This window comes from Eptesicus fuscus, chromosome 24, assembly GCF_027574615.1.
Source record: "Eptesicus fuscus isolate TK198812 chromosome 24, DD_ASM_mEF_20220401, whole genome shotgun sequence".
NCBI classification, from domain to species: domain Eukaryota; kingdom Metazoa; phylum Chordata; class Mammalia; order Chiroptera; family Vespertilionidae; genus Eptesicus; species Eptesicus fuscus.
In genome coordinates, this window is record NC_072496.1 from 3,037,660 (window position 1) to 3,063,335 (window position 25,676).

General features: G+C 45.3%; 2 protein-coding genes across 5 annotated transcripts in view; one reads left to right on the plus strand and one right to left on the minus strand.

Annotated features, from left to right (window-relative positions):
- Positions 1–4,247: 4,247 nt before the first annotated feature.
- The window catches only part of CHML (CHM like Rab escort protein), a 43,762-nt gene continuing 22,333 nt past the window's right edge, over positions 4,248–25,676 (plus strand). Inside the window, exons 1-3 of one of the 4 annotated variants that reach the window (XR_008555336.1) lie at positions 4,248–4,381; positions 5,254–5,317; positions 15,861–16,016. Coding sequence is in view for 1 of the 4 variants with exons in the window: in XM_054712911.1 (XP_054568886.1) it covers positions 7,502–9,463 (1,962 nt within the window). In the remaining 3 variants the exon portion in view is untranslated. Of the gene's footprint in view, positions 4,382–4,882; positions 5,028–5,253; positions 5,318–5,482; positions 5,602–7,172; positions 14,300–15,860; positions 16,017–25,676 lie in introns of those variants that run through there. The other 3 variants (XR_008555337.1, XM_054712911.1, XR_008555338.1) reach the window with 3 other exon arrangements.
- KMO (kynurenine 3-monooxygenase) overlaps positions 20,253–25,676 on the minus strand; it is a 32,989-nt gene continuing 27,565 nt past the window's right edge. The window contains exons 11-15 of the mRNA XM_054712912.1: positions 24,675–24,732; positions 23,978–24,060; positions 22,484–22,585; positions 22,101–22,160; positions 20,253–20,581 (exon numbers count right to left, since the gene is read on the minus strand). Coding sequence (XP_054568887.1) covers positions 20,408–20,581; positions 22,101–22,160; positions 22,484–22,585; positions 23,978–24,060; positions 24,675–24,732 — 477 coding nt within the window. The 3' untranslated portion in view covers positions 20,253–20,407. The remainder of the gene's footprint in view (positions 20,582–22,100; positions 22,161–22,483; positions 22,586–23,977; positions 24,061–24,674; positions 24,733–25,676) is intronic.

A 25,676-nucleotide genomic window follows, 5' to 3' on the forward strand; every position in this document is an offset into this window, starting at 1 on the left:
GGAGGAAAACATCAGCCTCGTATGAAACAATTCAGAAACGTACTGGAGTTACTATTCGTGCCTAACAAGCCTTTTCCTAGACCCGTGGTCGGCAAACTGCGGCTCGCGAGCCACATGCGGCTCTTTGGCCCCCTGAGTGTGGCTCTTCCACAAAATACCACGGCCTGGGCGAGTCTATGTTGAAGAAGTGGCGTTAGAAGAAGTTTAAGTTTAAAAAATGTGGCTCTCCAAAGAAATTTCAATCGTTGTACTGTTGATATTTGGCTCTGTTGACTGATGAGTTTGCCGACCACTGGCCTAGACGATCCCCTAGTCATAGGGATCGATGACCAGATGCTGCGAAGAGAGAAGCTACCCAGAGCGAGGAAAGTGGATTGTAAGAGAAGTGGGGTGCTTCTGCCTTGGGGTCAACGTGGACCAAGGGACCCTGGGACAGTCCGGCAGGAAAAGGCTGGTGGCGGATTGGGCTCCTTACGTGGATTTATTAATTTGCCATGGGGGCCCTGACCGGTGCGGCTCAGTAAATAGGGCGTCGGCCTGCGGACTGAAGGGTCCCAGGTTCGATTCCGGTAAAGGGCATGTACCTTGGTTGCGGGCACATCCCCAGTAGGGGGGTGTGCAGGAGGCAGCTGATCAATGTTTCTCTCTCATCCATGTTTCTAACTCTCTATCCCTCTCCCTTCCTCTCTATAAAAAATCAATAAAATATATTTTAAAAAAAGAAATCTAAGACCCCATTCTTCTTTGTCCAAATGTCCGACATGCACAGCGAACAGTGCCTGGGTGTGGGGGGGTTTTCATGCCTCCGTGAATTTCCCGCGCGCAGGCGTTAAACTTGGATGCTCTCCCGTGAGCACGTCTCTGTTCATTTTCCGGTGTGAAGGGGGTGACTTTTGCAAAGAGCCAGGAAGGATGGGGGCAGGTGGCCAGGGGAACCCAGCAAGTGAGAGAGGGCTGGACCTCTGAGCCCCATCCCCAACCTTGTGGGGGTCGGGGGAGGGCTGGAAGAGTGACTCCAGTGATGATTTAATCACGCCTATGGGGTGAATCCCCTACAAAAACCCAAAAGCACGGGTGTGGAGAGCTCCCGGGCTGGTGAACACCAGAAGGCACTAGGCCAGTGGTCTGCAAACCGCGGCTCGCGAGCCACATGCGGCTCTCTGGCCCCTGGAGTGTGGCTCTTCCACAAAATACCACGGCCTGGGAGAGTCTGTTTTGAAGAAGTGGCGTTAGAAGAAGTTTACGTTTAAAAAATGTGGCTCTCCAAAGAAATTTCCATCGTCGTGCTGTTGATATTTGGCTCTGCTGGCTAAGGAGTTTGCCGACCACTGGGCTAGGCTTTCCCCTGCACATGCGCACCGTGCTAGCTGATGAATCGTGCTAGCTTACGCACTGCGGGATGCACAATAATTTACAGAACAAATTCACACAACCATACGGATTAACACGGGGCTGGGCCCGCTCTCGGTCTCACAGTGTCTGGCCGCCCTCACTCACCTTGTCACACACGAGCGCGAGCGGCACTTCCGGCTTCTCTCGGGCGCACCCCAATTTCCAGCATCCCGGCTCCTGCCCGTGGGGCCACCAGGGACTGGGACAAGGGTGACCCGCCACAGCGCTGAGCCTCCGCCGCCACAGTCCACCTGCCCACGCCGCGGCCAAGGCGCGATGCACAGGCAGGAGCGTGTGCAGGGGAGGACCTCGCGAGACTTCACAGCGAGATTTCACCATGCGAGACTTTTGCCTCGCGAGACTTCATCACGCGAGACTTTCACCTCGCGAGACTTCACAGCGAGACTTCACCACGTGAGACTTCATCGCACGCCCCTTGACCAGCGCGCCGTTGGCCAGGTGCATGGGTTCTTCCTGTGGTTTTTCCACTGAATGTTTCCGCATGCCACGTGGCCGCAGGTAAGTGAAGCTGCACGTGCGGGTGGGGGCTGCCGCAGGGTCCGATGGTGGACCCGGGCCGAGGTTCGCCCAGGTCCCAGCTCCCATTGTCTGGGCGACTTCCATTTCTTCTTCTCCCTTCCCATGCCTTTGCAGGGCTGCTCGAAGTTACCGGAAACGGGATGGGGTAGACAGCAGACATTTACACGGAGTGGCCAGATGATGATGATCTCTGAACGCATAATAATCTGGCCACTCAGTGCATATCCTATATAATAAAAGGCTCATATGCAAATTGTCCCCTCGACCAGGAGTTTGACCAGCAGGCAGGCCGGCCAACCGCCCATGTCCCCTCCCCCTGGCCAGGCTGGCCGGACCCCACCCATGCACGAATTCATGCACTGGGATATATATATATATATATATATATATATATATATATATATCCCTTTGCATTTGCTTTTTTCTCGATTCCTTTATTCTAATGCTAACCGTGTTGAGTCACACATCCGAGTGCAAAAGGATACACACACACACACACACACACACACACACTCTCACTCTCTCTCTCTCTCTCTCTCTCTCTCTGAGTGGCCAGATTGGCCAGATTATTATGATCTCTGAACACATAATAATCTGGTCACTCAGTGTATATCCTGTATAATAAAAGGCTAATATGCAAAGTGTTCCCTCGACCAGGAGTTCGACCAGCAGGCAGGCCGGCCAACTGTCCATGTCTCCTCCCCCTGGCCAGGCTGGCTGGACCCCACCCATGCACAAATTCATGCACCAGGCCTCTAAAAAAATATATATATATATATATATATATATATATATATATATATATATACACACACACACACACACACACACACACACACACAAACACACACTCACACTCTGAGTGGCCAGATTATTATTCGTTCAGTGATCATAATAATATGGCCACTCAGTGTATTTACCACTCTCCTGGAGGCTGGGAAGTCCGAAATCAAGGTGCCGGCTGATTTGGTTCTTTTCCTCTTCCTGCTTTGCCAAGGTCTTGCTATGTCTTCGTGGCAGAGAGAACGCAAGCTCTCAAGCCATCCATCACCAGGGCTAGGACCCAATGACCTCCCAAAGCCGTTCTCTTCAAACACCATCGCACTGGGGGTGAGGGTTTCAATATATAAATTTGAGGAGACACATTCAGTCCGTAACACCTTACCTTCCAGCTTGATAAAAGTATAATATGTAAGAAAAACTGGGTGTGAACCTTATTTTTTTTTTCAGAACATAGGTTAGAAAGAATGACCCGTTTAAGAAGAGTGTTAACTTTTTTTCTCAGTCCTCTTACGTTGAATGTTAAGATATAAAAGATAAACTATTTACTGAGGCCCACTAATATTTTTTTTAAATAGGCCATTTGTTTTCTCATTTTCTCACGAATCAATTTACACTTACATTTCCAATTATCTAATTGGGAAGCTCGGAATCTGTTGAGGACAAAAGGTGTCTTTGGTTTAAGTGTATCTGGATTTTATTGTGTTCTAACTAATTTATATTATAAAAGACACCAGATAAGCAATATTTTTAAGGTCAAGTGTTCCTCATAAGGTTTAAAATTATTAGAATGTTTTAAGTCGTTTTCTTCATCTATGGAGAAATGTTATGGTTTTTGATCTTCCTTTCTCCATGCAACTGTTGACTATTGACTTAAAATAGAGTTCAAAGTTTTGGTGGGTATATTCTTGGTTTCACTCTCTGCCTAACTTGCAGACATTAAATGCAACTAATTCATAACTTACCTTTTTTCGGGCATGCTTACATTAAGGCTTTATGACATTCTCTAGAGAGGATATTGCCTTAAGTCAGTCCAAACCTGTGATATACAAGAGTAGAATTTTTCAGTTTTGCTTACTTTCTTTTTTCATTTCGATATGGCTTCATTGTGCTTCGAATGATGCTTCTCACTTGTCAAGATCCTCAAATTCATTCAGGGATTCTGCCTTACAATTTCCAAAATAATTTTATAGTTTTTGCAAAATATCAGAAAATGAGGGGGGGGAGCCTCATAAAATGGTATTATGTCATTTGTAATGTCCCCCTTATTTTAAAAGATTAATGTTTGTAGCATTTCCTCATTTAGAGTTTGAGTTTGTTTTTCTTGGTCCATCAGCGGGTGGAGGAGGAGTGTTGGGGCGGGGCCCGGAGTGAGGAGGCGGGGCCTGCAGGCGGAGGCGTGACTGAGCGTGCGGGGGGCGGGGCCTTCAGCGGGGGGCGTGGCGGAGCGTGCGGGGCGGGGCCAGCTGGCGGAGGCGTCGCAGAGCGTGCTCGGGCGGTGTCACGCGCGGGGGCGTGGCCGGGCGTGCGGAAGCGGGGCCTGCCGGCGGAGGCGGGCTCTCCCGGGTCGCGTTTCCCTGTCCCCTCCGTTCGCTGCGGCCGCGCACTCGGACCGTGATCGGGGCAGCTCGGTCCTTGCGGGGACGCGGCTTGGCGGGCCGGCCTCCAGGTACGGGGCGCGGCCGGCGGGGCGGGCTCAGCGAGGCGCGGAGACGGGGCGCCACCTGGGCCCCGAGTCCATCCAGCTGGGCCCAAAAGGGTGCGGAGAGGATGGTGCCCTGAGCGCCTGACGGGTCCTGGAACGCGGGGTGCGAACACTGGAGTCGCGTCCGCTGGGACCCGCCCTGCCCCGATGGTTGCCATTGGGGATTTCAGCCGGACGGGGCGTCATGTCAGTCTGCACACCCCGAATGCTGCACGGGGCGTCCCGGGCTGCAGTTACTTGCTGCTGCGTCTGCAGGTCCATCTGCTAACGCTGCAGGGAGGCCAGGGGGCGCTTCCTGCTGAGTGGCCGCGTCTCCGAGGGTCGGGGCTGCCACATTGTCCTGGAGGTCGCCTCGGGCTGCACCGGGGACAGTGCTTTCCCTGCGCTGCCAGCTCCCCATAACCATTGGCTACGGGCAGGCATGGGGGCCCGCTCTCAGGCTGATGTGGGCTCGCCCCCACGGTCCTGGCCGTCCTGCCAGCTGGCACTTCTGTGCGGCCGCTGTGCATCCCTGCATCCGCCTGGGATCCCTTCCCACCCGCTTCATCCGGGAGCTTTGACCAGTTTGCAGGACTGGGAACCCTGGAGCTTTCTGTGCTGAGCTGGAAAGGTGCTGATCACCTGGGTAACTAGGAGGCTGCTCACTGAGGCCCCCGAGGGTGTGTTTTTCCAGCGACATGTGCCCCTGGGGCAGTTCGCCTTTTGCCTGCTCAGCACACAGTAGGCGCTCCAGGCCCCTGGCGTGGCTCGAGGGGCTTCGTTGTTGGCGGAGGGAACCTCCCCTGCAGTGTGACCTTTTCTGTCTGATGAACCGCCACCTTCACAATTCCTCCTAGGATGGGGACCAGCACGTCGTCGCCGTGGGGGAAGCCGGCAGCCGCTCCCCTGAGTCAGATCCAGGTGAGTGGGGTGGGAGGCGGACGCAGGATGCTGTGCACAGCCCAGTCCAGAGAGTTCCCTCAGGACATCCCTCTGGTCTGCGTGTCTTCCTTCGCTGGCAGCCGACAAGGCAGTCCTGTCCTCCTTCCCTGTCCCTCACCACTGCCCACTGCCCCCTCATCACAGTCCCGCCTTTCACGTCTTTGGCGAAAACCGTCTTCACGCACAGCTGTCACGTCACCGCAATGCCAGGACCTCTGTGAGGAGTTGCCTCTTACAGTGAGGGCAGAGTCAGGAGCTGTTCAGCAAGGATGGGCTTGAGGGAAGGAGAGAGTTCTAGAACGTCTGGCCCTGTCCTCTCTTGCAGCTCACCATGGAATCTCTTTTCCCATCCTTGTTTCTTTCTGTTTTTGTTTTTTAATTTTTTAATTGATTTCACAGAGGAACAGGGGAGTAGAGATACAGATATCAATGATGAGAGCGAATCATTGATCGGCTGCCTCCTGCACGCCCCACAGTGGGGATGGAGCCAGCAACCCAGGCATGTGCCCTGACCGGGAATTGAACCGTGACCTCCGGTTCATAAGTCGATGATCAACCACTGAGCCAAGCTGGCTGGGCTCAAAATAATTTTTTAAAGGAAAGCAAATGACAGATTTGAGTCCCTAGAAATAAAAGCTTCTGCAGGATGAGAGACAGTTAAAAGACAAATGACAGATTGGGATAAAATATTCATAATACATGCTTGATGTCTGGTACACGCAGTCCCTATAGATCAAATGAGTAAAGACAACTAATCCAGCGGGATACTGAGCAAATTATATGACGGATTATTCAGAGAAGAAGAAATATAAGTGGCTAATCAATATGAAAAAGATACTCAAGCTCAGGGAGAATTTGAGAAAATGAAAGGTACAATAGCATTGAGCTACACAATTTTTTTTCAGATGCCATATATTATCTATCAGGCTGGGGGAAATTGTTCTGGCAAAGATGAGGAAAAATACAGGCTCGCTCTAGCTCTGTTAGTAGGAATACAATATGAGGAGTTTTGTGGGGTTTGGGAGGGCAATTTCCCATTGCTTAGCTCAATTAAAAATGTATAAATTCTTTGTCTTAGAAATTTTATAGAGATTACTACTCCAGGAAAATACTGGTATACTTTGATAAAGACAGATCCGCTGTTTGTAGCATAGTTTGATCTACTTTGAATTAATTTTTGTATATATGCATGTGGATATCCAGTTTTCCCAGCACCATTTATTGAAAGAAGCTGTCCTTTCACCATTGAATCTTGGCCCTTGAAAATGCACCTATTCCAATGTTAGAAGCGTTATTCATGTTAATATATTTTAACATATGAGCCCAGGAATTTTCCTGTTTAACTTCTGCATATGTACATTCATGTAAAGATGGGTGGGTATGGAAAAGTCTTCTGTCCAGCTGTCCTAGAGTCACCCACAAACTGTTTTGGGCCTGGGAATATTCCTTGTGGCAGTGTGCTCATCTTATACCGTCTGTTTTCATCAACACAGTGCAGCACACATTTCTTACAGTCTAAGCTCACCGTCGTGTATGGTTTTATTCAAATGCTAGTTGTCTTAAAAGCAAGAGTTACAGAATTGTATTCTGTTCTTTATTTTGTGGGACATTATTATATCCATCATTATTGCATTTTATGATTTGGGGGAGTATATCTCTATTGTTCATTTCCAAGAAATTATAAAATAGGTGAGAGAGCATTTAATGACTTGCTTTAGTAGAGGCTTGTGTCCTAATAACACGTCAGGCTCCAGTGAATTGTAATTACTGTTGCATGAAATTACTTTCCTCTTAATATTGTTTACAGTTGTATTTCTTGAATTTTCTTGCACAGAAGAGTGCCAGTCACAAATGCATGTGTGACACGTACTGCTAAGATGAAATGCAGAAATGAAAGCCACACGTCCGTGTCCGTATTCTCAGATGTGATTAGCTGTACTTGATCATGTTTTTATGCTACTGACCTATAAAAAAAAACTAAAGAGGGTTTTTAAATATGCTTAGATTTAGACACCTGGGACCTCCTACCTCGATACTTCTGGGATGACCTGGGACGTCACAAGGAGAGATTTTATCACAGCCCATTCACACCGCGTCTGAGCCCTCCGCCTGGATTCATACTTCCTTCATTGGCGCCTGTCACCGGACACTTTGCCTCCCGGGATGGCGGACAGTCTCCCTACAGAGTTTGATGTAGTTATTATCGGGACAGGTTTGCCCGAATCCATCCTTGCGGCTGCATGTTCGAGAAGTGGACAGAGAGTTCTCCATGTCGATTCGAGAAGTTACTATGGAGGAAACTGGGCTAGTTTCACCTTCTCAGGATTGCTCTCCTGGTTGAAGGAGTGTGAGCAAGACAGTGAGGCTGGGGACAAAAGCCCTGCTGCCTGGCACAACCTGATCCATGACACAGAAGAAGCCATCGCTCTGCGTAGCAAGGATGACACCATCCAACACGTAGAAGTGTTCTGTTACGCCAACGAGGACACGGGTGACAGTACTGAAGAGACTGATGCTTTGCAGAAAAATCCTTCCTTGGTAGCATCTGGTACCCTCACTGAACCTCTGGATTCTGCACGCCTGTCCGAAGAAACACACTCAGACAGTACTAGCCCCGAAATGCCTGCCAAAGACACTCCACAGCATGATGGAGAAATTTTACCGGAAGTAACCGATAGAGAGGAAACTCAGGTGACAGAAAAAGACTGTGGAGATAAGACTTGTATACACCCAGTTTCAGATGGAGCTAAGGATGAAAATAAACCTATGGCAGAAGACAACACGGATCAACCAAAGAGAAATAGGATTACTTACTCTCAGATAGTTAAAGAAGGCAGGAGGTTTAACATCGACTTGGTCTCAAAGCTGCTGTATTCTCAAGGCTCGCTGATTGACCTTTTGATCAAATCCAACGTTAGTCGCTACGCTGAATTTAAAAATGTCACCCGGATTCTCGCATTTCGAGAGGGGAAGGTAGAACAGGTGCCTTGCTCCCGAGCGGATGTCTTTAACAGCAAAGAACTCAGCATGGTAGAGAAGAGGATGCTGATGAAGTTTCTGACCTTTTGCTTAGACTATGAACAGCATCCTGGGGAGTACCAGGATTTCACCCAGCGCCCCTTTTCCGAGTACTTAAAGACTCAGAAGCTAACCCCCAACCTCCAGCATTTCATCCTGCACTCGATCGCAATGACAGAGCCATCCTGCTCCACAGTAGACGGCCTGAAAGCAACCAAGCACTTCCTGCAGTGCCTCGGGCGGTACGGCAACACTCCGTTCTTATTCCCCTTGTACGGCCAGGGAGAAATCCCCCAGTGTTTCTGCAGGATGTGTGCCGTCTTTGGTGGCATCTATTGTCTCCGCCACAGCGTCCAGTGCCTTGTGGTTGACAAGGAATCGGGAAGATGTGAAGCAGCCATAGACCAGTTTGGTCAGAGAATAAGTGCGAAGTGTTTTATAGTGGAGGATAGCTACCTCTCCGAGGAGACGTGCGCAGGCGTGCCGTACAAGCAGATCTCCAGGGCCGTGCTCATCACAGATCAGTCCTTGCTCAGGGCAGAGTCCGACCAGCAGATTTCCATCCTGACGGTCCCCCCAGCGGAACCGGGCGCGCGTGCCGTTCGGGTCGCTGAGTTATGTTCTTCGACCATGACGTGCATGAAAGACACCTACCTGGTGCATCTGACCTGCTCATCTGCTAACACAGCCAGAGAAGACTTGGAACCAGTCGTGCAGAAGTTGTTCACCCCCTCGGCGGAGCCAGACGTGGACAAGGCAGACCCTGCGAAGCCACGGCTCTTGTGGGCTCTGTACTTTAACATGAGGGATTCCTCGGAGGTCGGCAGAAGCTCCTACAACGGCTTACCTTCCAACGTGTATGTCTGCTCGGGGCCTGACTGTGGCCTGGGAAACGAACACGCGGTCAGGCTCGCTGAAGCCCTTTTCCAGCAGATCTTCCCAGGGGAAGACTTCTGCCCCGCACCCCCAAACCCAGAAGACATCATCTTCGATGGGGATGACAAGCAACCAGAGGCTCCTGGGACCAACGATATCATCATGGCCAAACTAGACTCCTCCGAAGGAAGCCAGAACCTAGAAAGCCCGGGACAGCATCTTCAGAATTAGGAAACAAGAAAAGGAAACCGGAAATGCTACTTTGGGCCTTCGTCCCAGCATCCGAATATTCTCATTTAAAGGACAGTGCCCTATATGAGTAATTAGAAGTGGTTATGTGATGAGCTATGCTATTAGTCACTGGATGTCTGTTAACCTGTCAGTAACTGATTGATTAGTTATTGGACTGTTTTTGTTCGTTTCAGATGTACTCTGTGATCCAGCATCTGAAACAGGGTTAGCTTTATTTTAGTATTGGGTGTATAGGTGAGGGTTCCCTATTAGCAACTGTGCTTAAAGGAAGGTTATATTGTATCTGCTAATGATTTTCAGATTTTAATCTTGTCTACAATGACAGTGTCTAAAGGATATTTTACTTTGCAGCTAAAACAGTTGCTACCACCTCTGAGTAAAACACACACACAGTAAATTATGTGGCTCTTTTGTATATAATATAAACATATTTATGGTAGCAATAGCAACTAATGCAAGTGCCAATATCAAATACATTTGTCTAATTAAAATACTAGCTTTGCATGATCCTTTATTTGTGAAGGTCTGATGTTTGCAGTGTCTTACTGTTGAATTCTCCTAATCCACCCTTGAAACCCAGAAGGCAACGTCACCACCACCATCTTCTAACATTAGAACAAGTGCCAGGAAGTCCAGTTACTAGTTGAAGAGCTCATTCTTGGGCGATCCCGACAAAAAAAATGTAGGGGAGAAGATTCGTTCTGATTAAATATTTGAGAAAATTTCTGCAGGACCCTGGCACCTAAAAGAGGAGCTTCCAACCAGTAACTCAGGCAAAGAGAAAAAATAAATTGCTCTAGGAACCAGATACTTCAGAATGACCGTTTTGAAATCCCCAAGGAGGAACCAAGTGAGTCCACTTGAACCTGGGGTTCACTTGCCCAGCCTTCTCGGTGAGGGTGAGCATTCCTCCTTGCCGGCTCGAGCACCGTAATTCGCAGCATGAACTGCAGCTGACGGGAGTGAATCTGAGCAGGACGTACCACATCCCTTTGGTTGTGTCCCGCCCCCCAAATAGAGAACCACCTTCATCATCGCTCTGCCTCTTGGCTGTTATCTATCCAGGGGAGAGAAATACATAGTTTCCCAGACCCATCAGGAGTCGTAAAGCTTTTAGTCCAGTGATGGAGTCCAGCTGTGGAGCCGTAAAAAGAGGTAAACCTCTCCCTTCCAGTCCCCTTTGCATTCCTCAGTGAGAATGGGCATCCTGTAGGAAGAGAGCCCATCAGTGAGAGTTTCTGTTCCAGAAATGAGCCCTGACTGTGTGCTGGCCACTTACCGTGCTCTCTCATTGCGGCTTCTCACCCCTCAGAGGCAGATGTTGTTGAACACATTTTCAAAGCGGAAATCAAGACTTCATTCATCATTTTCTCTGAGTCTGGTATATGGAAGAGCCAGCGTCGGAATCCAGGCTTTCGTGACTTCATAATCCTTCCATGAACGTTAACTTAGAAGAATGCAGATTCCCTAGGAGGAGGGCAAATGCCCCTGGACGTCAGTCTGTTGTAGCTGGTGAAGGAAAGGAGACAGGAATTGGTCTCCGCTCATTCCTGAATCGGAGAAACGGGAAGATTAGGAGTAAACATAAAGATAGCTTAGAGCTGTGGACCTCATTGAGACAGAATTTGGCTAAGTTTTAACAGAGGAATGCTTGTTAATCATGTGTCTTTTGATCTGAACACCATGTCACGAGAAAACAGATGTACGAAGCCAAAAGATGCTCTGAGTCGTTGGTTGCTGTTCTATGTGTGGAAAATGAAACAAGAAAGATGAAGTCGCTTATACCTTCCTGAACGTAGAGAAGTCATAAATTGGTATTATATGTTTTTTTGAATATAGCAAAGTGATATTATTGGGTGGATCCTAAATTTTAAGTCCAGCCAAAATGCCTGAAATAGATCTAAAAATTAGTCATTAAAATGAAAATGAATTTAAGATGATAAATAAGATGGAGGTGAAGGTAATCCAGACCTATTGAAAAAATTTTTCAATAAGAATTTGAAAAAAGGAACAGTGAGAAGTTGCAAAATATTGTAGAGCCAAACATAATGTAAACGAGAAAAGTGAAGTTATGACCAATACAAAGCCTTAAAAAATTAGGGAATATTATAACATAGTATAATTTTTGGATGAGTTAGAATCTTACACTAATGGGCTTATTGGTGTAGTTTTTCAAATGTTCAAAGAATAAATAATATCTATATATCATAAAAGATGATATGCTTATATTTGCATTTTGAGGCAAATATGGCCTCAGTACTAGAAGTCAAACATTTTGAAGGAACAGTCATTCTGAACAGATGCAAAATATTGTCAAATAATACACAACAAGTAAAATGCAGGCATAGCTCATTTTATTGTACTTTGCTTTATGGCGCTTTGTAGATGTGTTGTTGTTTTTTACAAATCGAAAGTAAGACCCTCCACTAGCAAAAAGATTATGACTTGCATTTTTTAGCAATAAAGTATTTTTGTAGACATAATGTTCACACTTAATAGTGTAAACATAGCTTTTATATGCACTGGGAAACAAAAAAAAGTTAATGTGACTTCACTTTATTGTCATACTAGAGGCCCGGTGCACAAAATTTGTGCACGGGTAGGGTTCCTAGGCCTGGCCAGCGATCAGGGCCGATCTGTGGGGCAAGGCAATCGGGGGGCCCCCGCTGGCACCCACCTTGGCCAGCCTGGGGCCTGTGGGCTGGGGACAGCTCCTGCGTTGAGCATCTGCCCCTGGTGGTCAGTGTGCATCATAGAGACCAGTTGTTCCGCCGTTCGGTCAGTTTGCATATTAGGCTTTTATTATATAGGCTATGCTTTATTGTATAACCAATCCCACAATATTCTCTGAGGTATGCCTGCAACTAGTTACTATGATTCAGGATTACAACAGAGCAAATTAGTAAAAAATTCAATTTATTAACTACAGATAACTAAAAATCTGAACATTTATCATGCATATTTGATTTAATTATCTCTGGTAATGATTTTGTTGGTTTCTCATAGTGTGATAAAATCAAGAACTAACATCTTCCCTATTGGGGAAATACACAGGAAATATTTCTCAAGCAGAAATCAAGCAGTCTTGACACAGTTTTTACGTGCATATGGTTCAAGGAGCTTGCAATGAGCATTCCCAAGATGAGAGACAAGAGCAGAAAGCAGCACAATGTTTTCTGGAACATGGCTTTGTAACTAGTGAAACTTATAGAACATACTGACAATAGAAGACTAATTCAGGAAGTTGTGGGATATGGATTCATTTAAAACATCTCATTTCTAGACTCCCAACAGTGATGAACTAACATTTAAAAAGTTTGAATATTAATATATATGAACCATTTAAGGAATATTACACAATTACATTGGGATAAGTTAAGATCGATGCTTATATAGAAGCAGGTGGAAGGAACTGCACCCTGGTGCAGTGGAAAAGAAGGAATAGGGAGTCTGAAAACCAAAATTACAGCCCTCACCTCACTACTTACTGTGGTATAATCTCGGGGAAATCACTCCTAGCTTCTATTTCACATCTATAAAATAGCTACTTTGCAGCATTATCCTGAGGATTAAATCATATGTGAAATGTCCAAAGGAATGGCAGTCGGTGACTTTCATATGTAGCTTTACTACACTGCCACTTCACACTCCTAGTGGATGCTTTAGATAATTTGACAGTATTGTGATAAATGACTTAGGGAGATAATCAAGCCAAGATATATATTTTTTAATTTAGGGGGGAAAATGGGAGTCTCATACTTCAAATTCTTAAAAATGTGCTATTAAGCAGCCTTTCTAAGTATACTATGTACTGAGTAGAAAATTTAAGACTAATAAGCCAATTGGAAAGAAATACATACTAAGGACTGGTGGAAAGACTAGCTAGATGTCAGTATGGAAAAAGAAATTAGATCCAAATCATATAATAACAATCCATTCCAGGTGAATTAAAATGTTAAATACCAAGGTAAAAATAAAAACACTGCATTTCTCATCCCAGTAATGGTACAAAGGAAACTTGATGGCAATGACAATCATGATTGACAGGTAGATGAGATTAAGTAAATGAAGAATGTACTAAACAGAAGAGGAAGATGAGATGGGTTTTTTAAAAGCGACTTGCATTATATATGGATCAAGGGCTTAATGTTTTTTAAAAGGAGAGATGCAAATCCATAAGGTTTTCTACTCTACCAGGCAAATTTATTGAAAGGATTGGTGCAAATGAAAAAATACAAATAAATTCTTAGGATGACATTGAGATTTCCTGGTATTAAAAATGCAAATTGGAACAACTTTGACCTAATTTCTACTAGTTCATGCTAGTAGCAAAAGTTTTCAACTGCATGTTCTGCATAATAGTAGTATTCTGTTAGTAGATTTTAAAAGAACTATTTAGAAAAACGTAAGAGCTCTATAATCACTACTTTTGATAGCTCTAACTCATTTTAAGAAGCATATATCCAGGAAAATAAAAGTAAAAGATTAATTGTCTAAAGATATTTCTAGTAATTCCATTCATTTGATTTTTTTTTAAGCCCAATAATTGGGAAATGTATAAATAAGGTTTTGTATATTGCTATCAAAAACTGTTATGTAGACAAATAATATTTATATATGTAAAATTGTATGGAAAAGTGTTTAAATGAGACTCAAAGTGTTAGAACATAAGTTGTATTTACTGATTATATTCATGTACATTGAGAATCAGAAGAAAATGTGATTAATTGGAACTTAACATTAAGAGGTCTTTATTTTTTTCTGTAAAATACTGATGTGTGCAATGAAAAATAAAAGATTAATGGTATAATGGTATACTGATTTGGTGAGAAATTAATTGATTCCTTGGAAAGTTCTTTAAAATTCTTCTTTAGATGAGAAAATATATATATTTAAATATTAGATCCAAAGGATAATCTCCAAAAATGTTGATGCCAAGTTCGCATTCTTGGTCAGAATGGATGTATTATTGTAGCAGTTACCAACAGAAAAACGAGTAAGTAATGTAAATATCTGTGTTTTCCGATGGTCTTAGGCTCTACAGCAGCGGTTCTCAACCTGTGGGTCACGAGCCACAGGTTGAGAACCGCTAGCAGGGTCGCCTAAGACCATTGGAAAACACAGATATTTATATTACCATTCATTAACAGTAGCAACATTACAGTTATGAAGTAGCAACAAAAATGATTTTATGGTGGGGGATCACCACAACATGATGAACAGTAGAAAGGTTGAGAACCACTGCTTTAAAGGGATGCCAAACCCTTGTATTAAACAGCAGCTAACAAGTAAAATACTGCAAGTCAAATGGGAGATCAATCCATCCTTTCTGAAATCTATTTCAGCTAACGTTCAGTTCATTAAGAAGTTTCCTGACATTAACCAGAATTTTCTGTCTTGCGGGGGGCAGGGAGCCTCATTTCTTTCTATTCAGTATCTTTATTAGTTCCTGCTGGTGTCCTAAAATTTTGACATTTGCTTGTGGCTAAGTATATATCTAACCCTTAATACACTCGGAACAACTGATATGAATAAATGGATTCACTTTGAGGAAAATAAATTATTCTGGATTCAGAGGTGCAGGGTGGACAGAATGTGGTATGAAGAGAAATAACTGTGTGTAGTTCACTCAGAAGGAAATGCATCTAGGCATTTTGCAGTGTTGTTTTTTTTTAAAATACATTTTTATTGATTTTATAGTTTTAAAGAGCTAGGCATCCTTGGGGACTTGTGTGCAGTGGGTTTATGCTAAAAGTTTTAAAATATATTTTTTTATTGGTTTCACAGGGGAAGGGAGAGGGAGAGAGAGAGAGAAACATCAGTGATGAGAGAGAATAATAAATTGGCTGCCTCCTGCACGCCCCACACTGGAGATCGAGCCCACAACCCGGGCATGTGCCCCGACCAGAGAAATGAACCGTGACCTTCTGGTTCATAGGTCGATGCTCAACTATTGAGCCACGCTGGCCGGCCTATGCCCAATTTTTTTATAGGTCATAACTAAAGGCCTTGAGCGCCCCATTTCTGCCTGAGACTTTTATTTGTTCCTTTATTCACCCCCATACTTAAAAACAAGAACAAAGATACTACATTCCTGCCCCCCCCCCCCCCCCCCTTGGATCCATCCTCCCAGACACCCAGGTTACAGCTTCAACTGCACCCCTCTCCTTGTTTAGTCACTCTAAGTGCTACTCCGCTGGGGCACAGTCAGAACTCCTTAGCCCTCTGAGACCTTCCAGAACCATCTCCCCATCACCCGCATGGCCCAAACCCAACCCAGGGATGTGGGAAGCAGACCGGCCAGCTGCCTTTTTGTGGTTTCTTGTCTCTCGTTGATTTTCTTCTTGACTGCTCTTGTGAATTCTCTGTCGTTTAGATCACAGCCTTCCATGACTTTGAATTTGGTTTCTGGAGAATTGTCGCTTCCTTCCTGCGTTACCATGTTACCTTGGTCGTTCGTAGTTCCTCGACTGGTGCCTTTGAAGGAGTGAGCTAGGAACTCTTCATTTAGGTCCTGTTTCGATTTTCATAATTCAGCCCTTTGATGAGATGTTTTTCTTTCGCTCTCCAGTAGATGGTGATAGAGCGCAAGTTTTCGTTTTCTTTAGATTATTTTAAAAATAAATTTTCAGTTACAGTTCGCATCCAATATCATTCGGTATTCGTTTCAGATGTACAGCGTAGTGGTTAGACAATCACGTACTGTACAAGAGTGGTCCCCCTGCCCCCTTCTTTAAGTACCCACATGGCCCCATACATAGTTATCACAATATGATTGACCCTATTCCCCGTGCTGTAATCTACATCTCCATGACTGGTCTGTAGGTGCCAATTTGTACTTCTTATTTTCTTCCCCCTTTTCACCCCCCTTCCACCCCCCCCACCCCCACCCCCGCCTCCCTCATCTCTGTCAACTGTCTGTATTCTCTGGGCCTGTGGTTGTGGGCATCACTGCCTGGGTGACCAGGTGGTGGGTGCCCCTACGGTGTCTGAATCTCCTGGTTCTAGAGGCACCGCCTGGCTCCCTGTGGCCTCTGGTGCTGCCTGAGGCAACAGATGTGCCTCGGCAGCTGCTTCCAGTCCCTGCTGTGAACGGCCATCGTTCCCAGCTCCCCAGACATTGGAGAGTAATCTGACTATTCATCCTTGTTCCCGCCCCCACATCCAATGATCAGTTTTTATCTATTCAATCTCAAAGATGTTTCCATGTATCATTCCCCCCCTCACCTCCTGCCACAGACACAATTCCTAAGGACCTTAGTTTTTCTCCCTTTATTCTTGTTTTCCTCCGGTCCATTTTCTTCACACTGAGTAATTGTCCTCAGATATAAATATTCTCATGTCACTGCCTCGCTTAAAATCCTGTCCCTGTCCCATTGCCTTCATGGTTAAAAACAAGGTCCCTGAGTGTGACTGTCAGGGCCTGCATGGCCACCTCTTGTCCGCCTCGCCGGCATCCTCTCCTGACATGCCCACTCTCTTGCCACCTGAGGGTTCAGCCAGCTGCAGTATTTCTTGTTCCTAGAACTCGCCATGTGCCCTTTGCCTTAATGCTTGCCTTTTCCCTGGAACATTCTTCTGTCTTTCCTGCTACTCACCTCAGAAGGCTAAGCTCAGGATCTCCTGATGTTCTGAACTGAGCACCCATCCTGTGTGTTCCCGTAACCCCCCCTCCTCACCTTGTCTGTGGGCTTGTCACCCTCACCAAACCGTGAATTAATTCCTCAGGGCAGAGACCCAGTCTTCTTTTCTCACCCACAGCTGAACAGTACGCACGTAGCGTCTGTTTTTGGAGTGAGAAACCAAGGGCATAGGAAGGGGAAGTGGTGACTGTGGGAAGCCAGCCTGTCTGGTAACTTGGGTTTTCTGTGGGTTCAAGTTCAAGTTCAAAGTCTCTAGGGGGCACTAGAGATTGTCGTGCCCTTAGGCAAGCTGAGGTGTGCCTCGCCAGCACGGCCATGAATGAGCCTGAGAGGGGGCGGTGAAGGGTTGAGAAAAGACAGACAAGAGAATGAAAGCTGGGGCTCGGTGGGACACTGTCCTCTCTGATGGAGAGCTAGCAACAGCGCCAGCGCCCACAAACCGTGTCTTTATTTTATAGCCGATGCCACGAGGCAAAGTGAGGGCGTGGTCAAGATGTTTACAGCATTCTCGTGGGTTTCTTTTTTTTTTAAAATATATTTTATTGATTTTTTACAGAGAGGAGAGAGAGGGATAGAGAGTTAGAAACATCGATGAGAGAGAAACATCGATCAGCTGCCTCCTGCACACCTCCCTACTGGGGATGTGCCCGCAACCAAGGTCCATGCCCTTGACCGGAATCGAACCTGGGACCCTTGAGTCCGCAGGCCGACGCTCTATCCACTGAGCCAAACCGGTTTTGGCAAGCATCTAGTTTCTTAAATATAACTTTAGATAGTATCAATAATTTAGATATGTTAGTTCAGATATATTTTCAAGTTACTATAAGCACATGTTCTAATTTATTTGGAAAATGTTCCTTAATTTTCATAATAATGCTAGAAATAAAAGGAACCCTTAGAGTTTGTTGAACTGCAATAAATGTCCCAGTTTAAACTTACATACTAAGTATCAACACTATGCCAGGTACTTTTTTTTTAATCAATATTTAAAGCCTTTGTATTTTTGTAGCATGATGAGCTTAGTATAGTCAGAAATAACCATTTCATGTAAGAGCATATTTGTGATGTACAGGAATATTTTCCCTCACCTTAATAACACATGTATAATAATAATAGGAGGAACTTCTAAAGAACATTTTATCTGAGGAACTTTGTCAAAGAACTTTAAAATGTAAGCCCTTTGTCCTTAATGCCTCTACTGGGAACAAACTAGGAGCAGATAATGCTGGTTTTATTTATTTTTGTTTTTTAAATATATTTTTATTGATTTCAGAGAGGAAAGGAGAGAGAGAGAGAGAGAGAGAGAGAGAGAGAGAGAGAGAGAGAGAAACACCAATGATGAGAGAGAATCACTGATCAGCTGCCTCCTGCACGCCCCACACTGCAATTTGAGCCTGCAACCCAGGCACGTGCCCTGGCCTGGAATTGAACTGAGACCTCCTGGTTCATAGTTTGACGCTCAACCACTGAGCCATGCCGGCTGGGTGAGATACGCTGGTTTTAACCGACTGGGACCACTTAGGTTTCACCAAGTGCTCTTACCGGCAATCAAGCCCTGAAAACACCAATCACAGATTCCTCATCAAATCCCACTTTCCAGTCATGAGCTGTGAATTGGAAGCCACAGCAGTTTCCGGCAAGAGTTCATTTGGGAAATCAGTTCTCGTTCAAGACCAGCTGTGGGCTTAACCATGCAGAACTCCGCACATCACATGTTTGCTGCCTGCTCTGAGAATCTGAGGGTTATCATCTGAATAAAAGAGTTTCCAGGACCAAGGAGAAATGATTCCAATTTATCATGATTCTCTCAGGCTGTCTTTCAGTGATTTGACGATCTAGGTAAAATAATCCATTTTATACTTCTTTCAGTAAATTAGAAAAGATTAAACACCACTAAAGGTTCTAAGAGACTATATAGGTCAAAGGACTATATTAAAGACTAGAAGCCCGATGCACGAAGATTCATACCAGAATGGGCCTTCCTTTCCCTGGCTGCCGGCACCGCCTTCACTCTGGCAGGAGCCGCCTTTCCATCTTCCCACGCTGCCTAGAGGCCCTGAGCAGCCAGGTGTGGTGCAGAACGCCTGCGTCATCGCCATGGCGACGATGCAAGCGTCCAGCCCTGCCCCCACCGCTCAGTGCCTGCGTATGCAAATTAACTCGCCAGCTTTCTTGGGTTAATTTGCATACTCACTCCTGATTGGCTGGTGGGCATCGCAAAGGTACAGTCAATTAGCATGTTACTCTTTTAGTAGGTAGATGAGGGGACTAAGGTTCCTAGAGATTAAGGGCTGGGCCCGGAGGCAGGTCCTGGGTCAGAACTCAGCCTCCCGGGCTGTGGGCTCGATCCCCAGTGGGGGGCGTGCAGGAGGCAGCCAGTCAATAATTCTCTCCCATCATTGATGTTTCTCTCTCTCTCCCTCTCCCTTTCTCTCTGAAATACATAAATTTAAATTGGGATAAATTTAAAACAATTTTTTTAAAGTCAGTTTATTTCTGGTTCTGCTGCAGCATGCAGTTCAAAAATAAGTTAGCTTCTAAAAGTCTGAAATGGAATGAAATACGGCTTCATGTTTATACGAATACCAGCTCCTTTCGTTTCCTTTCTATTCTCTTGTATGTGTAGATATTTAATTTATAAACACAGCCCTTCCTGTCTTTCCCTCGGCATGGCATCCGTAGCCTTCGCTCGCCCTCAGAAGGTAATACTGACCTTTGAAGACTGGAAAAGACTGTCAATTCATTGTGAGTGAGGCCGTCAATTCACTAGCAAGCCCCTACATTCCTCATCTACGGTTCTAGCGTCATCAAGTGAGTCTGAGCCCTGTGCTTGGGTAAGTTGCATCTAAGCGATGAAAAGTGCCCTGAACATGTTGGGCAAATTGCGATCGTTAGTCCCAGGTGTTGAGCAAATCCTCCATTCTGCCCTTTCAAGAAAGAGTGTGGTCAGTGTCTTCCTAGATACCCCGCAGCCTTCCCCTTCGAGAAGTGAAAGAGGCGTCAGTACACGTTTATATTTAGAAGGACGTGACGGCGAGCATAGTGTTGTGGGAAGCGACTCACGGCAACTGGAGGTGGTGGCCTTCAAAACATTTCCAGTGAGCACACGGAAATTCTACCTTGAATTTAATTCTTAAGCTGACAAACACCTTCCACGAGTGACATAAATATGATGATGGGAACCATGGCTTTGATCCTTAGATTTGGTTACAGAGAAATCAAGTGTCATTTGCTACTTCACGACCTTTCTGTCGCCTGCTGATGACAGTGGGGATTCGTTCTAGTGACTCCAGGGGGTTTTCAGGGAAATGTGTCCTGTATTCTGGAGGTTAGCGACCCAGTCCCATGGTCTTCTCAAGTAATCCAGGGGTCTCGGGGCCGTGGAGCGGATAAGGAGGTAGGTACTGCCGATGGCTACCAGTGTTCCGAAGAGGAAGAATCCTTTGTTTATCACCTGTAAACACAGCAAGAATTCCCATGTTATTCATCCAGAGATTCAAATCTTTTTTTTTAATATATATTTTTTTAAAGATTTCAGACAGGAGGGGAGAGGGAGAAAGAGAAACATCAATGATGAGAGAGATTCAGACTCACAGCTCAGCCCCTGCACAGTGTCCATGAGAAGAACGTGGCAATCCCGTTGCAGAATATACAAACATTGAATCACGTTGTACATTTGAGACCAATGTGATGTTATATGTCAACTAGAGGCCCGGTGCATGAAAATTCATGCACTTGAGAGGGAGGGGTCCCTCAGCCCAGCCTGTGCCCTCTTGCAGTTCGGGACCCCTTGGGGGATGTCCACCTGCCAGCTTAGGCCCGTTCCCCAGGGGATCGGGCCAAAGCTGGCAGTCAGACATCCCTCTGGCAGCCTGGGACAGCTTTAGCGCTACCAAGGAGGCAGGAGAGGCTCCTGCCACCACTGCTGCACTCGCAGCCCTCAGCCCAGCTTCTGGCTGAGCGGAGCTCCCCCTGTGGGAGCTCACTGACCACCCGGGGGGAAGCTCTGGCGTTGAGCATCTACCCCCTGGTGCTCAGTGCGTGTCATAGCGACCAGTCGTTCCGCCGTTAGGGTCAATTTGCATGTTACCCTTTTATTATATAGGATTACACCTTACTCATTCAAAAAAAAAAAAAAAGATGTTGAAGACTGCTTACCATTCCGGCTCCTCCTCTAGCCACTTGCACATGGATTTGCTACCTTCCAGCTCCCCTGAAATCCTTGCCGTTCCCACTCGGGCCATGTGGGGTGTGTGTGTGTGGGGGGGGGGTTCTTCAGCTTCCAGGCGCCTGGGCCCACCCCCATTCTCTCCAGGGGCAGTTTGTGTTGTTCCATGGCATTTCCCCCACCCGTCTCTGAGCTCGGTGAAGGTCAGGGCCTAGTTCTTGTTCACCACCAGGCCCAGCTCCGTCTCCACATGGAATAAAACCATTGGTTGGGTGAATGAAGTTGTAAGATTCCCAAAGTGGAAAAGCGGGAATCTGAAGATCCATTCATTGGCTTCTCTAAGTCCATGGCCCCAAATGAGTGTGGCATTAGCAATGCATTGGACTTCGATTATGTTCTATAAGTGATTAATTTTTGTCCAGTTTTACAAATGAAATCCACAAGAGTACTGCATGAAGCAAAAGTCAATTGCTTAAAAAAAGTCAAAAGTCACTTTACTAAAATAGTCAAAAGTGTAGAGTTAGCACCAAATTCTTTTTTTAAAAAATATCTTCCCTTCCAAAAAGCGCGCGCGCTCTCTCTCTCTCTCTCTCTCTCTCTCTCTCTCTCTCTCTGCCTCTTTGTGCCTTTGTTCACTAGGCACATTGCCTTCTGTGTACCCAGGGCACTTTTTCTTTATTCGGGAAGGCAAACATTTCACGCATCACAGCGTTTCTGCACTTGCCTGAAGTATGCATAACCAAAACACTACCCATCTGGACACAGCCGATTAAGAAAAAACAAAAACCGTCGAGTCTGTCCCGACCTTTTTCTGCCAACGCCAGCGCAGCATCGCCTCGTGGTACCTTATTCTGGAAAACGTGACCTGTAAGACAGTTTAAAACGCATTCTGTGTATTTTTTTGTTTTTAAATATATTTTTATTGATTTCAGAGAAGAAGGGAGAGGGGGGCGAGAGATGGAAACATCAACGATGGGAGCGATTCACTAATCGGCTGCCTCCTGCACACCCTCCACTGGGGATGGAGCCCACAACCTGGGCATGTGCCCTTGACCGGAGTCGAATCTGGGACCCTTCAGTCCGCAGGCCGACGCTCTATCCACTGAGCCAAACCAAGTAGGGCTGTGTAATTCTTTAGTGGCTAAACAGAAGATTAAAATGAGGCAACGTCTTACATTCAGACCTTACCATGGTGTAGAGGGGGATGAAGGTCGACGGCATGATCGCGTGAAGCAATCTCTCCACGTTCTTCTGGAAGATGAACCATCTTGAGTTGACATGTGCTCGCATCTGCAATAACGCGAGAGTTCTAAAGAACGCCTTGAACCACGCACCTTTCCTCCAGCTTACCGCCACTCTTCTTCACCACAGAGCCAGGCACAGAGTCGTCAAATCATTTCTTGTTTCCCAACCCCTTTCAGTCATTCTCAACAGTGCAGGGAGGACATGACCTTGCAAAGGTCAAGGGTTGACACTAAACCTGTTGGAGAACTCTGTTTTGCCCAGGGGTCGGTATGGAAACTCTGTGGAGTGTGTTCAACTGCATCTGTTGAGTAATCTGAGCCTGCCCGGTGATTTGACTAGTTTCTGTTGCTTCCTGGTTGCTCTGGAATATTGTCGATGGCAGGAAGCGATCGGATTACACTTACTGTATATTCAGGACAAATATTGGGTTGCAGCTGTCTGGTTTTTAAACACACAGGGAAGATATTAATGAGCCTTTGGGTATTTTTGTAGAACTTCCTTCACGGCATATACATAAAACCACTCTGCTCAAGTTGGAGTCCACGTGACTACTTTCTGTCTTATGAAGCCAGGGGAAAAACAGCTGCACTGTCTTTAAATTTGCCTTGGAAATTTTTTCATCGGATTATGTTAAAACTAGAACCACAACAAATTATGGTGAGCTTTTCATGTGATTGGCTCAAAATGGAATTACGTTTTCCTTCATATGATTAATCTTCTGACCATGAATTGCTTTGGTCTTGCTTTTTTGTTTTTGTTTGTTTGTTTTTATTTTTTTTTTTGCAGGGCATAATACCCCAAAGGGTATTCATTGCTACCCTAAGGGTGGAGATTATAAGGTTAAGAGTGGAAAGGCGATTTCTTAGATTTTTCAAACATAGGAACACATATCAAAGTTCTGCATTCATTAAAATAGCATATTACTAACACTACTAAATGTCTAAGGGTTGAGTTTGTGAATCTGGCATTTTGTATTTTACCGTCTTTGTTGCCTCCTAAATGTCACTGAAGCGTAGATGGAGATGAGGTGCAGGGATGACGATCACCGTCTACGTAGTCACAAACCACCGATGTGTAAGGAATGCTGCGTGCGTGTGTTCTTTTGCACCTATTCTTTTTTAGTTTAATTGTTGACAGTATTCCAGATGTCTCTCGTATTTTCCCTTTTTGCCCCCTTCCACCCAACCCCTGCCCTACCCCAGGCCTTCCCCATACTGTCGTCTGTGTCCATGGGTCATGCATATAGGCATATATGTTCTTTGGTTAATCTCTTGCTATCCCCTCCCACCCCCATCCCCCACCCCCACTGAGATCTGTTATTCTGTTCCATGCATCCATACCTCTGGTCCTATTTTTTTCATCCGCGAATTTCTAATAAAAGTTTGCTAGAGTGTCAGCGAATGATCTCATAGAATAGAGCCAGCCCCTCTCACTCACCTCCACGTAATTGTACATGGATAGGTCTGAAACTGCATGGTCATCTGGAATTCTAAATCTTGAGAATTCGGGAAGACACATACCTGGAAGCCAAGTTAAAGAATACATCGTTTCCGAGACAGTCTATAAAAATGAGCAGGGGAATAGATACAATTATTCTCTAACCTTTTATTTACTTTTTTTTTTTTAACATACTTTTATTGATTTCAGAGCGGCTACTGTTGGCGATTTCTTTTACCGATGAAAATTATGTGCATTTCATTTCATTTTAGAATTGCGTATACCGTGTTTACACTTTCATATTTGTAAAATTGACATGTTGGTGGAATCAATTTTAATCAAAAGGCAAATGGAAGTATCAGATGGAGACTTTTGATCGGGCAAAAAGCGAGAAGCCCCGGAGCTGCTGACAGTATTTCTGAGGGCCGCAGGCAGGGCGGTACCCAGGTGGAACGGGAGAGAAAGGAACATACCGCCCCCAAATTTTGGTCTCGGAACTTTATCTTATCTTAAAACAAACTACGTTTTCCTCTCTGGCTGCTCCTCGTCTGATACGATCAACAAGGGTGGCAGACTCTATGAGCAGAAACATTTATCATCCTGAACAGGAACTAGGCAGTGGGGGTCTGTGGTCACGCAGCATCAGAAATAGGCCCACAGTTCATCAGCCGGGCTAGGCTGTAGAAATTGTACTTACTGAGGTCGTTATTGAACTTCTCCATTAACTCATCAAATACCAGGCAGTCCTCAAACCCCTAAAATAAGAAACAAATGGGGGGAAATAAACTGGACATCACAAACGCTTCTTAGCAATTTTGAACAGACCTCCCAGTGGTGGGTCATAGGATGTGTACCCTCAACCAGCACACAACACTGAGTAGCCACACCCGGCATTGAGTGATGATTTTAAAAGACGATCAACTGCGTGCTTGATCGTTTTCTCTTTGCCCAGTTCATGTATGTCTCTTCTATAATGATTTTAAATGTAATCAAAATTTTATCTTATTTTATTATTTTTTAAAATCCTCACCTGAAGACATGCCTGGAGAAAGGACGGGTGAGAGAGAGAAACATTGATGTGAGAGAAACACCCACCCGCTGTCTTCCGTACATTCCCCAACCAGGGATCAAACCCACAACCCTCGTATGTGCCCTGACTGGGAATTGAACCAGCATCCTTTCAGTGTACAGGATGACACTCAACCAACTGAGCCATTTTGGCCAGGCTGATCAAAACTTGAAATTACTCTTGTAATTTGGATGCATTTCATTGCTTCTTCAAGAAGCAGGGATAATTATAGGAATCTTCCATGAGTATTGGAATTCTATTGGAACTCTCCAGGTCTCTAAGATTCACATTTAGAGCAATTTAATGGCAGGACAGAACTCTCATGTAAATTTAGTTCCTATAAGCCAAGAGCACAGCAAATTTCCACTATGAAGAACTCCACAAAATTAGTAAGGTGCTGCGCTAACTACAGTGGGAAAGAAGAAAGTCAAAAGCTATGTTTCCTGCTTTCTAGGAATTCAAACTATAGTTTTAGAGGCCATGTAAAATATGTAGAAGTTAAAAGATAAGTTTTCACATCAAATATAGAAATTACACCTGAAACAAATAAATTTACTTGCCAGTTATATAGACGGTGAATTTAGATGTGTCCGAGACCATCTATGGCTGAGATGATAACACTTTTAAAAG